We start from the raw sequence: 12,431 nt of genomic DNA on the forward strand, positions 1-12,431 counted from the left end.
GTCCCAAGTGTCTTCTTCCTTTTGCAAAATGTTCACTGCATATAGCTCCAAACAGGAATAAGTTCCACAGCACCCAAACTATTCCAGTAATCCACGTGATGTGTGATGTCAAGCAAGTATATTTAAGAACATATTTTATGGCTCCCACACAGATATCCCTTTGGCTAGACTCTGCCTAGTGATAGATCAGTGTGAATTTGGGTTGATTTTATTTTTCTCTAGAATCTCCCAACAAGGTCAGACCTCCTTGTGGAAAGGGCTGACTTTTCCTCAAGGATGTATGTCTGTCTTTGTAGCCCTCAGTATACTTATCATGAAGCTATATATATGAATGCTACTTAATGAGTTAATTACATCAAAAATTACTTAAATGACAAACAGCTCTACTTCGGTGTCAAATTTAATTTATCCAAAACAAAGCTCTTGAGTCCTCCTTAAATCTGCTCTTGCTCCTAGTAAAGAACACTACAGTTTGCTTAAACCCCAAATCTAAGAGTTCTCCTGGATTCCTCTTTCTCTCACCCCCACATGTCTACAAGTCTACAACAAGTCATCAAGTCAACAAGTCATCAACAAGTCTAGTTCCAAATCATCTCAAACCCACCCATCTCTCCATCTCCAGCTCTCAGGTCTGAGTCCCTCTTATCTCTTACCTGAACACTACCTGTGGACAATTTCCCATTCTTGCATCTTTCCAGCCTCCTCCCAAGTCTCTTCTCTACCATGCTCATTTTTTAGAACACATACCAAATTACATTACACTCTTGTTCACAATCCTTTAACAGCTTTCCTATGTACTCATCACAAAATCCACACACCTCGTCATTATCTAATACAAGGCGTTGTGTGACCTGGCCCTTACCCACCCCTCACCCCCCATGACATTCCAGCCACACTGACCTTCTTGCTTTTTCTCGACATTCTTTCAACACACCAAGCTCTCTCTCAACTCAGAGCTTTCGCACTTGCAGTGTCCTCTGCGTGGACTTCTCTCCCCTCAGATCAGCACAAGTTCGACTCCTGCTTACAGTCAGATTTCAGGTCAAATGCTCTTCCTTCATGGAAAACTCCCCTGACATCCTTATCTAAAACAGCTTCCCCAGTCAACCCAGTAATTCTCTATCATATCATCCTGACGATTACTCTTCATAGCTCTTATCATACTCCGTGATACTTTCCTGCTCACTTTTGTGTTTATTGTCACCCCTCCCCTTCTGAATGTGAGCTCCACGAAAGCTGTATCCTCAGCAACTGGAACTGTGACTAGTACATGTTTGGCACTCAATGAATATCTGATGGATGGATCGACAGACGAATGTTTTCTAGGGTGTTTTACATCCTTCTCTGAATCTGGCATGATTTCATATTTCTGATTACTTCTCGACTTTATTACCACCACTCTGAATTATAGTAATTTTTTTAGAAAACAAAAGCTACTTACCCCAACCTGTAGTCACATGCAAACTTAAAAGTCCAACCTATTCACTGTATCATGGAAGTCTTTCGTATCAACTTTAACTACCATTACCAAGCCCAGAGAGGCCCCTCAAGAAAACCCTTGTGGCAGCCACAGAGGCTGGTACTGTTTTTGTTAATGTGGTCCCCTCTACTGATGGTGTATCAATTTAACTTTTGTGGAGCTCGGTACAGCATGTACCAAACCGATGATAAATAGGTAGTATGGCATAAAACTAAAAGCTTTGTTAAGATCAAGGTGGGATGACTTGCAGTTCATTCCCTTTATCAGTCTTTCTCTTCTTCCTCAGAGAAACAAAGATGATTCTGACAAATTATTCCGTACAAAGGCATGGCCGCCTGTTTATCCAGTATCCTATTTCCTCTAAATTTGTGACAAACTGACTTTATGATGATGTGTTCATTAAAATCCAGGACCAATACCCTCCCTTTTAAAAAAGTATAATACACAAGAACTTTTTTTAAATACCCTGAAACTGCCACTGTTCTCCATAAATTTATAAATATGGTATTGAAATGCTTTGCAATGACTTCCACACATTCTAAAAATGTTGTTGTAATTATGCTTAAAATTCATGTTCAGAATTCGCTCACAAAACGTAGTAATGGGGACCCACATTTTCCCATTATGCTCTGGCAAGAACACTAGTCCTTCTGCCCCACCCTCAACTGCATACATACCTTCATGTTACAAAATGCCCCAGAGAGCAGTCCTCAAAGGAAGGCTTTTAACTAGAACTAACTATTCACCTTCTCATAACAAACCTCAAGAACTAAGTCTAAACTTACCAGGTACATCCATCATCTCTGGACTCAATCTTCCTTGGCTCTGCAAAATCACCCATGCTCTGCACAACCCTCCCATCCGAATCCTTCTACTGTGCCTTCTAGAACTCGTGGATTGTCATCACCAAAATCCCCTTTGCTGTCATTCTCCCCTCTAGATGGTTGCCTTCACCTTTGTGCTCTAATGGAAACCTGGGTCCTCCTCCCTGACTGCTCTCTGTTCCCTGAAGTCCTCTCAAGTGGGGACGGATTCACCGCCCACATGCCATAAATCCTGGGGGTGGGGTAGAGGTCCTCTTTGTTCTCATCACTAATTTCAGATCATTCTTCCTCTTCCCCTTAAAAAAATAACATCTTGTTTGCATAAAGCACATGCAATCACATGATGTACCAACTACATGTAGGTGTTGCATTTATCTACAGAACTTCTGCCTCTGTTCCTTCCCTACTGACTGCTGCTGTATCCTTCCCAGCAGCAATGGCATGGCCAGTCACCATAAGCACTCTCTTGCATAACTCTCAATCTCAGTGCCCTTCTCTTTGTATCAGACTCATCAGGAAAAATCCTAACCCTGGTTAAAGCCACCTCTCCACCTCCACTGCATGCACCAGAGCTGGGGAAAAGCGCACAACTGTGCTGGCTGGTCTCCCTTCAAATTTATAACCTCAAGTAAGCTATCAGCACTAGCAGGTGACCCTAATACATTTCCCTACTTAATTCACTCGTCCTCTCTCTGAGATGTCTATTTTCCATTTCCTCTCCCTCCCCAATTTTTCACACCCCTTCTTACGCCTCAATGTCAGCTGATGGCCTTGTTTTACACATCTCTGAGAAAGAGGAACAATTTTGCTCCTCTCCCTCCTCAAAGACTTTGCTCCTGCAGTCATCACCTTTCTTACATTATCAGTTTCTCCCTTTTTACTAGATCATTCTTGTCGTCATTCAAACATGCTGTAATATCTTCCATATTTTTAAAGTGCCTCTTGACCCTAAATCCCTCTAAAACAGCCACCTCATTTTTCAGTTCCACCTTTTGAGATGTTTTCCCATTTCTGTTACTCGTACTATCATTCTTCTACTCTTTCACGTTAGGAACCCCAGAATCATCTTTGTATTTTCATCCCTCCCTTGTCTGTTAGCAGATACTGCACGTTCTTCCATCAAAATGGCGTGTTTCCATCTCTTCCTTGCTTTTCCCCTGCCATCCCCTAGACCAGTCTCTTGTGACACCACATCTAAATAATGGAAACAGCTCTCCAACAAGCTCCACCAAGCTCTCCAACAGAAGCTCCACCTGCAAATTCCTTCCACGCCCCACAACCCCAATCTGCCTAACACTGATTTCTCCACGCTCTGCTGCTGTCGGCTCATAAACCTACAGTGATTTCCGATAGCTCTTATCACCAGGCCTAACCTCCCTGAGCCATGTGGAAGACATTTCATCATCTGGTCCTGTCCTGCCTCCCCATCTTTAGTTCCTATCACCTATCAACATAAAAACTTGCTCTTTTACAGGAGTTCCCTGGTGGTCTTGTGGTTAGGATTTGGCACTTTTATTGCCATGGCAAAAAAAAAATAAACTTGCTCTTTTAGATTCATTTCCCAAGTGTCTTTCATGTAAGTCATGCAACTCTCACTTGTACATTTTATTCTTTTGTCCATATCATTCTTCTTCCTGGAATCCATCACCATCCAAATTCCAAATTGTTCAGACTCCTCCTCCTCCACAATACCTTATCATATAATGCCAGGTCACATTTTTTTGGCCCTAAATTCCTATAGCATCCCAAGTCTTCATTGCGTTTATTAATGATTTAATTATATACAGTGATATACCATCACTAACTCTTTCATTTGCAATATATACTTGAATAGAAGTAGAGCTTTTTCTTCAAAATTATCTCACAGGAAAGGGAAATCCCCCAATATTGATTTCTTACAAGGCCTCAAATATTACAGAGTGCTTTATTTAAAAAAAAACAAGTACGATTTGTGGAAGATACATAAACCTTAAATGACCTCAACCAGTCCTACTCTCGGATTATAAAGAGGCCATCAGACAGAATCTGTTAAAAAAAACAAGGGGAGGGGGGGCATAGAGAAATTTAATCAGCCACAGTAATTATTCCTGAGGGAATGATGTCAAAATTGGAAGTGCTGGATCTTGTAAACAGCCTTTTCAGAAACACCTGAAAAATCAATGCAGTCAATCTCCACACTGTAAAGATCATAAATATACACCTCACTAATTAAAAATGTAACTGTCCTAGTTTTATGTGAAAAGATACCGTGTTTTGGAACAAAACTTCTTGTGATAACTTGGATTCAAAATCTGCTGCATCTCCAACAACTTAGATGGCAGTAAAGAGCGTGTGCTCAGGAAACAGTGTTAAATGACACGGAAATCAGCTCCAGCAAAGACAATGACAGTGACGGTGAGGCATTTGAAATAGGACTAAAACAGTTTTGTGAAATGTAAGAACAGCAAAAAGTAATACTCTAAATTGCTGTATTATTTTATATGACGTGATAAAATCTGTATGAATAATTAAATTAATTTAATAGACATTTGACCGCTTCATCTCTACCCCTGCAAGTTTATACACTGAAGTTGGCAAAATATACTATTTTTTTAGCGGACAACGGGGGTGAAGACGGGGGGAGTAAAGAGCCGCAAGACAATAAAAACGAGTTTGGTAACTGTGTTGTCTATGGCATAATGTGATTCAAAAAAGACTTTACACGGTTAGAACTTGGTTTGTCAGTCATCCACCGTGTAGAGCTGAGTTTTTCAATTTTCAAATGCAAGGACTAGAATAAATGTTATCTAAGACTCTCTGTGTTTCCAAAATTTTATTTCTGTTGTTTTCTATTGTACTCTCTTTTAAAGATTCAGCAGCATTGGTAAACACAAAGAGTAATGCTATTTTAGAGGCTACTGCACATTTCCCATTCTTTACTGCCATTTAATATGTCTGAGAAACTTAATACAATTCAAAAACTTCAGCCCTTGCTCTACTGCCCTTATAATCTTGATTTTGGACTTGGAAAATCCTGGGTATTCCAAACTATATTACCAACTTCTCCATCTTTGAGCAGCATCATTGTAAAGACAAAAGGTATACTTAAAGTCTCGTTCAGTTTTCTTTTTTCCTTGAGCAGAACCTGGGGCTCAGCAAGAGTTCAATGCTGATCAGGGGCAGGGCTGAGACTCAAGCCCATGCCACACCCTCTGTTAATTCTGGTGGTGAGGCACAGCACTCAGCTCTGGGCATGCCACTCCTAATTACTTGATTACTTGATATTTTCAATTCCTAAATTTCTTTTCTAGGTTTTATGCATGAATGTATAAAAGTTATAGGCCACGTTATTTTCTTGTTATTTTAATGTGATTTCTGACTTCATTCCAGAGGGGAAGCACCCAATGACCCATCCACACCTATATGATTTTCAGCCAGTCTCAGCCTCCGATCGCCACTGCACAAATCTCCCACCTCTTCTAAAGAGATGCACGTTCTTGCCAGATGAGCTGCATTTCTAATTAGCGCTCTCCTCATGGAGCACCATCCTATGGTAAATCACGCGGAATGGACATGGTAACAACAGATGCTGACCTCAAGCATGCCACGTGTGAAATCATCCATTATGCAGAGATGACCTAGGCAGGCTGGCACAAACTACCCTGGCCGTACTACCACAGCATGACCATTCCACCGCTTTCAGGAAACACACACGTGCGTGGACACACAGGCACACATACGCCGTCACGTCCGTACCTAGTCAACTCTCTGCATCTTGTTTGAGATTATCAAAGCTACCAATCTCTGTAAGCTTGTCTTTGCCCTTGCCAGCTCAAATACCATCACTGCTCAGAGTTACACAATGCTAACGCTTATGACTGAAAATGCGTACTTACCTTCAATCCTCTTTAAAGCTGAAAGGCACATATCCTTCCTTGGAAACTCAAAGGGATTGTTACAGGTTCGAATGGTGTCACACTCACATTTCCCATTGATTATATTGCAGCCAGAGACAAGGTTTTCATTGCATGGTTCAAAACCAAGCAGTTGGTCATCATCCCAGTTCTCATCTGTAAAACAATTAACCACATAATGTTTGCTTGTTAGCTTCATTCAAAGGCCTGTCTGAAAGCAAAAATGTGCGAGGATGTCAAGATTAACATCCGATTTTGACACCTCAATTTACGAAAGGCAGTTTGGCTGCAATTTTACAAATGAATGAAACCCAACCTCCTAATAAATGAGAAGACTGAAATATAGCCATACACGTCAACATTAACTAGCTATATATACAAACGTTTCTGATCAAAAACCACTACTCCTCTGATGTGTTATTACAGAAACAATTGAGATTCCTTTAAATTTCTTCATTTTAAACAAAGATTCCAGGATTTTCCCATGTTCAATAAAACTACATCTGTCAATCTACAAAATTATTCCCAAAAACCCCCAAATTTTTTACCCCATCTGGTAGAAACCAGCTTCAGGTTTAAAACAGCTCTGCAACTTCAAATATCAAGGCAGTGCTAATAAATGTAAACAGACACCACCCAAGGAGTCAGGAATGGGATACAACGGAGGAAATGCCCTCCAATGCACTTCAGTACAAATGCTAATGTCCATTACTGCCCACAACCAAAGCCAGAAACAACAACAAACAAAACTAAGGGCTACAGCCTAGTGAGAGGCTGAGGTCGTCAAATTCTGCGGCTGAGACCATATCAGTGTCCTGGGCCATGGAATGGAGTTGACTGTAAGAAATCAAGTAGATTTTAAAACCAACTTTCATGGGAACCAGTTCAGACAAATGAAACAAACATGACAGAACCACAGCAAGACTCAATCCTTAACAATATTCCTCATAGTTGAAATGCCTCTTGTAGGAAACCAGACTATTTCTCTGAGTCTCTGTGATGTTATGAGTTTTTCCCCCCTCTTAACATTATCTTTAATAGATACTTTATCACACCTTAACTGGGTACTGACTATTAAATAGTAAACATGTTTCTGATAACCATATCTGGAGAGAATCTTTTAAAAGTGCTTGAATTTAAGATACTTAAACTTGTTGCTCAAAGTAAGGCAGGTATAAAGACATCTTAAGAATGTGTTTTCACAAAAGACAGCGCAAACAAATGGCTATAATTTTTATAAGGCTAACTTTTCCTTCTGGTGACATCGTTGACTTACTGCCTAAGTCAGGAAAAGACTGTTCTCCCTCACTGAAATAAATAATTTTCTTGTCAAGGGGTTTTTAGAAGGATATCATTTACAAAATAAAGAGCTTCAGGGTGATTATTTGAAAAGGGAGAATAGAAAATCTCCTGTGTTTTGATTTCAGAAGATCAGGCTCTCTTGTTTGATCAAAGCTTCATCTCTTAGTAAAACAATTTTAGAAGTTTAAACAAAAACACAAGTTATCTGTTTTAAGATTTATTTTCCTATTTAGACTGTATTTGGTCTTTAGAAATAACAGGTATATAACATGTATACACACAAAGGGACATTCCTATCTTCAAGACAACAGTGAAATTACTAAATTACTTTCAAAGGAAAACCAGAATAGAATATACTGAAACAACTCAACACAGTAAAGTAGGTGATAATTTAGTCTTTGGTTATAACACATGACAAAATGGCTCACGTAAACAATTTCTTATCTCTATATTTAATTGATGACATGTTATTAGTACCACCAGCCTAATACAGTTCAGCAAAATTTACCGTAAAGAAATTCTTTTGACCGTATATTCAAATTTGTAATTCAAAATTAGTTCAACCCTAGGAACCTAAAAATCAGTAAGAAACTCAAGTAACATTTGAACTACTGAAAAACTGTATTTCTCCTCTTTCCCACCCCATATTCCAAGAAGAAATCTTTATTGCTATCTTTGTAAATATATGCAGTTAATGTATCACCAAATCAAGTGGATTCTGATGCAGATTTTTTTTTCCACAATAAACATCCCTTCCCTCCATCATAACTGGAACTCCCTGAAGACATCACTCTCCTGAACCACTGCAACATCCTCTAACCTGTCTCCTTGCACTACCCCATTTCCCACACTGTCAACCAGAATCATCTTCCTCAAAAGACAAGCCTGCTCATTGGTTCTCTCTTGCCAACAAGAAAAAGTCCGAACTTCTTACTGTATAATACAAGGTTCTTCATGGTACAGCTTGTACCTACTTGTACAGACTCATCGTGCACCAATCCCTCACACATCCTAATGCTCCAATAAGCACACAGATTCTCACTACAAACCCTCAATAAATGCTCCCATGCCTTTGCTCACAGAGTATCATCGCCTGGAACACCTCCTTCTCGCCTTCCTCTGATAACTCCTATTCATTTTTCAAGACCCGAGTCAAATGTTACCTCTTTGAAAAGTCTTCTCCAACTCGGAGCTCTCTATCCTCCACGCTCCTACAAACACCTGTGCACACCTCTTACCCTTTCTAATAATGGTTTCATGCAAGTCTAACTTCCCCATTAGACAAAGAGGCCTCATGTGCAGGAGGAGCCAGGTCTTATCCAACTTTGAACCCCCTTAACCCCAGGACTTAGTACAAGCGTTCAGTAACTCTATCTAGTTTTTCCATTCACTGGTATGGTCAATGCTGTTGACTATGCTTTTTTTTTTTAACAGAAAATGTCTTGTAAACAAATGCATAGACGTATAACAAGGAAAACATGTTTCATTATAATGAACATGTTTACATAATAAAAATCTTATTCAAAAACCTTATTAGTGAAGCATTAATGAGGCAGGCATTTTGAAGAAATGCTCAGAAATACTTTGGTACCTTTCTCTCTAGGCATTAGCTGTCATTAGTCTCTTTCCCAGTTCAGCTCTAGACTTCAGCCTCTTATCAGCTGGCTGGCATCAACAGCCCCTCCAAGAAGTCCATCTCAGGGCCAATTTGTTTTCACTGCCAGATGTTTTTCTCTGCCCCCCCACAGGAAGACCACTTCCCCTGAGTGTGGAATCAGAACTAAAAGGCAACTTCCCTTAATGCCCTCTCCAGCTCCTGACTGTTCTCAGCAGAAGCCTCTCGGCAACAGCGACAGGCTGCACCTGATGGTGCACAGCTAAGCCTGACCATCCCCTCAGGAAATGTCACGGTCACCCGGTCCAGTCAGGAGGCCTCTGACTCTAAAGGCAAAAATGTCTTACATGCTTTTATTTTCTTTTTTGAGAGGAAACCCTTTCCATTCTATGCCCCCCATCCTAATCAATACTTTGTTTTTCTTCTTGGCAAATAGTTCCCTTAGCAACCACTGCTTTATAGGATCAAGTACAACATGTTTATGAGACAAATGCTTTTATGTTTTTCTATTACAGAACATTACACTTTAATGTAACAGCCATCCAACAGGGACTGAAAGCAAAAATTTAGTGAAGTCTGATTATACAGAAATCAAATCTGAGCCTAATACTGCCGCTGACAACACTTGGCAAATTTGATGTTTTAAAATTTCTTTTCTTAAGTAAATCCACATATACAGCACAAGGATCAAAGTTCTGATTCTGATATAGTTTCTGATTTCTCCTTGGACTGGTCAGGACTTTAAAAACAAGGAGCGGGGGGCGTGATTAAAAACAGGAGTACTGCCCTTTAACTATTTATATCAAGTAGTTTTTTCCTAGTGCTCTCCATGGAACAAGATGTAGTCTCCAAGCCTGCAAGGTCAAGATAATTGAGATACCTCTGCAAATGTATTTTTAAGTTTGTAACTTCTGCAAGATACCAAATCCGAATGTGATTTTCTCTATATACAAAATGAAAGAAACGTGATAATTTCATGTATGAATTAGAATTCATGCATGTTCAAATATATGCAAATATGTGAGTACTCCAGTGAAGAGTCAGTTATAACTAACTGCTAACCTGACATCTCCACTTGGATATTTAGAAGAAACCAGGAAATGATATTTTACCTCAAGACAACTGTGGGACTTCAGTAGGCAGGATTATTTCATGCATTCTTCCCATTTCATTCCAGAGAATATTCACAAGATGTATAATCAAGGGTTGAAATTTAATAAAATTAATAACCTGTACTGCTTCAATAAAGGGCATTCTTAAAGGAAACTGATTTTTTTTTCCAACATCTTTATTGGACTATAATTGCTCTACAATGGTGCGTTAGCTTCTACTGTATAACACAGTGAGTCAGCCATACGTATACACATATCCCCATATCCCCTCCCTCATGCATCTCCCTCCCACCCTCCCTATCCCACCTCTCTACGTGGTCACAAAGCACCAAGCTGATCTCCCTGTGCTATGCAGTTGCCTCCCACCAGCCAGCCATTCTACATGTGGTAGAGTATGTCCATGTCACACTCTCACCTTGTCCCAGCCCACCCCTACCCCTCCCCATGTCCCCAAGTCCACTCTCCACATCTGGGTCTTTATTCCTGTCCTGCACATAGGTTGTACAGAACCATTTTTTTCTTTTTAGACTCCATATATATGTGTTAGCATACAGTATTTGTTTTTCTCTTTCTCACTTACTTCACTCTGTATGACAGCCTCTAGGTCCATCCACCTCACTACAAATAATTCAATTTCATTTCTTTTTACGGCTGAGTAATATTTCATTGTATACATGTGACACATCTTCTTTATCCATTCATCATCAAGTGTCGATAGACACTTAGATTGCTTCCATGTCTTGGTTATTGTAAATAGTGCAGCAATGAACATTGTGGTACGTGATTCTGTTTGAAGTATGGTTTTCTCAGGGTATATGCCCAGTAGTGGGACTGCTGGGTCATATGGTAGTTCTATTTTTAGTTTTTTAAGGAACCTCCAAACTGTTCTCCATAGTGGCTGTATCAATATACATTCCCACCAACAGTGCAAAAGGGTACCCTTTTCTCCACACCCTCTCCAGCATTTATTGTCTGTAGACTTTTTGATGATGGCCATTCTGACTGGTGTCAGGTGATACCTCACTGCAGTTTTGACTTGCATTTCTCTAATGATTAGTGATGTTGAGCATCCTTTCATGTGTTTGTTGGCAATCTATATATCTTCTTTGGAGAAATGTCTATTTAGGTCTTCTGCCCATTTTTGGATTGGGTTGTTTTTTTCATATTGAGCGGAATGAGCTGCTTGTATATTTTGGAGATTAATCCTTTGTCAGTTGCTTCGTTGGCAAATATTTTCTCCCATTCTGAGGGTTGTCTTTTCGTCTTGTTTATGGCTTCCTTAGCTGTGTAAAAGCTTTTAAGTTTCATTAGCTCCCATTTGTTTATTTTTGTTTTTATTTCCCTTTCTCTAGGAGGTGGATCAAAAAGGATCTTGCTGTGATTTATGTCAGAGTGTTCTGCCTATGTTTTCCTCGAAGAGTTTTATAGTGTCTGGTCTTACGTTTAGGTCTTTAATCCATTATGAGTTGATTTTGTGTATGGTGTGAGGAAGTATTCTAATTTCATTCTTTTACATGTAGCTGTCCAGTTTTCCCAGCACCACTTACTGAAGAGGCTGTCTTTTCTCCATTGTATATTCTTGCCTCCTTTATCAAAGATAAGGTAACCATATGTGTGTGGGCTTATCTCTGGGCTTTCTATACTGTTCCATAGATGTATATTTCTGCTTTTCTGCCAGTACCAGACTGTCTTGATTACTGTAGCTTTGTAGTATAGTCTGAAGTCTGGGAGCCTGACTCCTCCAGCTCTGTTTTTCTTTCTCAAGATTGCTTTGGCTATTCAGGGTCTTTTGTGTTTCCATACAAATTGTGAACTTTTTTGTTCTAGTTCTGTGGAAAATGCCATTGGTAGTTTGAATAGCAATTGCATTGAATCTGTAGATTGCTTTGGGTAGTAGAGTCATTTTCACAATGTTGATTTTTCCAATCCAAGAACATGGTATATCTCTCCTTCTGTCTGTATCATCTTTAATTTCTTTCACCAGTGTCTTACAGTTTTCTGCATTCAGGTCTTTTGTCTCCTTAGGTAGGTTTATTCCTAGGTATTTTATTTGTTTTGTTGCAATGGTAAATGGGAGTATTTCCTTAATTTCTCTTTCAGATTTTTCATCATTAGTGTATAGGAATGCAAGAGGTTTCTGTGCATTAATTTTGTATCCTGCTATTTTACCAAATTCATTGTTTAGCTCTAGGAGTTTTCTGGTAG

General features: G+C 39.5%; 1 protein-coding gene across 1 annotated transcript in view; it reads right to left on the bottom strand.

Moving 5' to 3' along the window:
* The window catches only part of CRIM1 (cysteine rich transmembrane BMP regulator 1), a 205,158-nt gene that overhangs the window by 150,260 nt on the left and 42,467 nt on the right, over positions 1-12,431 (bottom strand). Inside the window, exon 2 of the mRNA XM_059943606.1 lies at positions 6,180-6,353. Within this exon, the coding sequence (XP_059799589.1) occupies positions 6,180-6,353 (174 nt within the window). The remainder of the gene's footprint in view (positions 1-6,179; positions 6,354-12,431) is intronic.

Source organism: Balaenoptera ricei, chromosome 13 (assembly GCF_028023285.1).
Source record: "Balaenoptera ricei isolate mBalRic1 chromosome 13, mBalRic1.hap2, whole genome shotgun sequence".
NCBI classification, from domain to species: domain Eukaryota; kingdom Metazoa; phylum Chordata; class Mammalia; order Artiodactyla; family Balaenopteridae; genus Balaenoptera; species Balaenoptera ricei.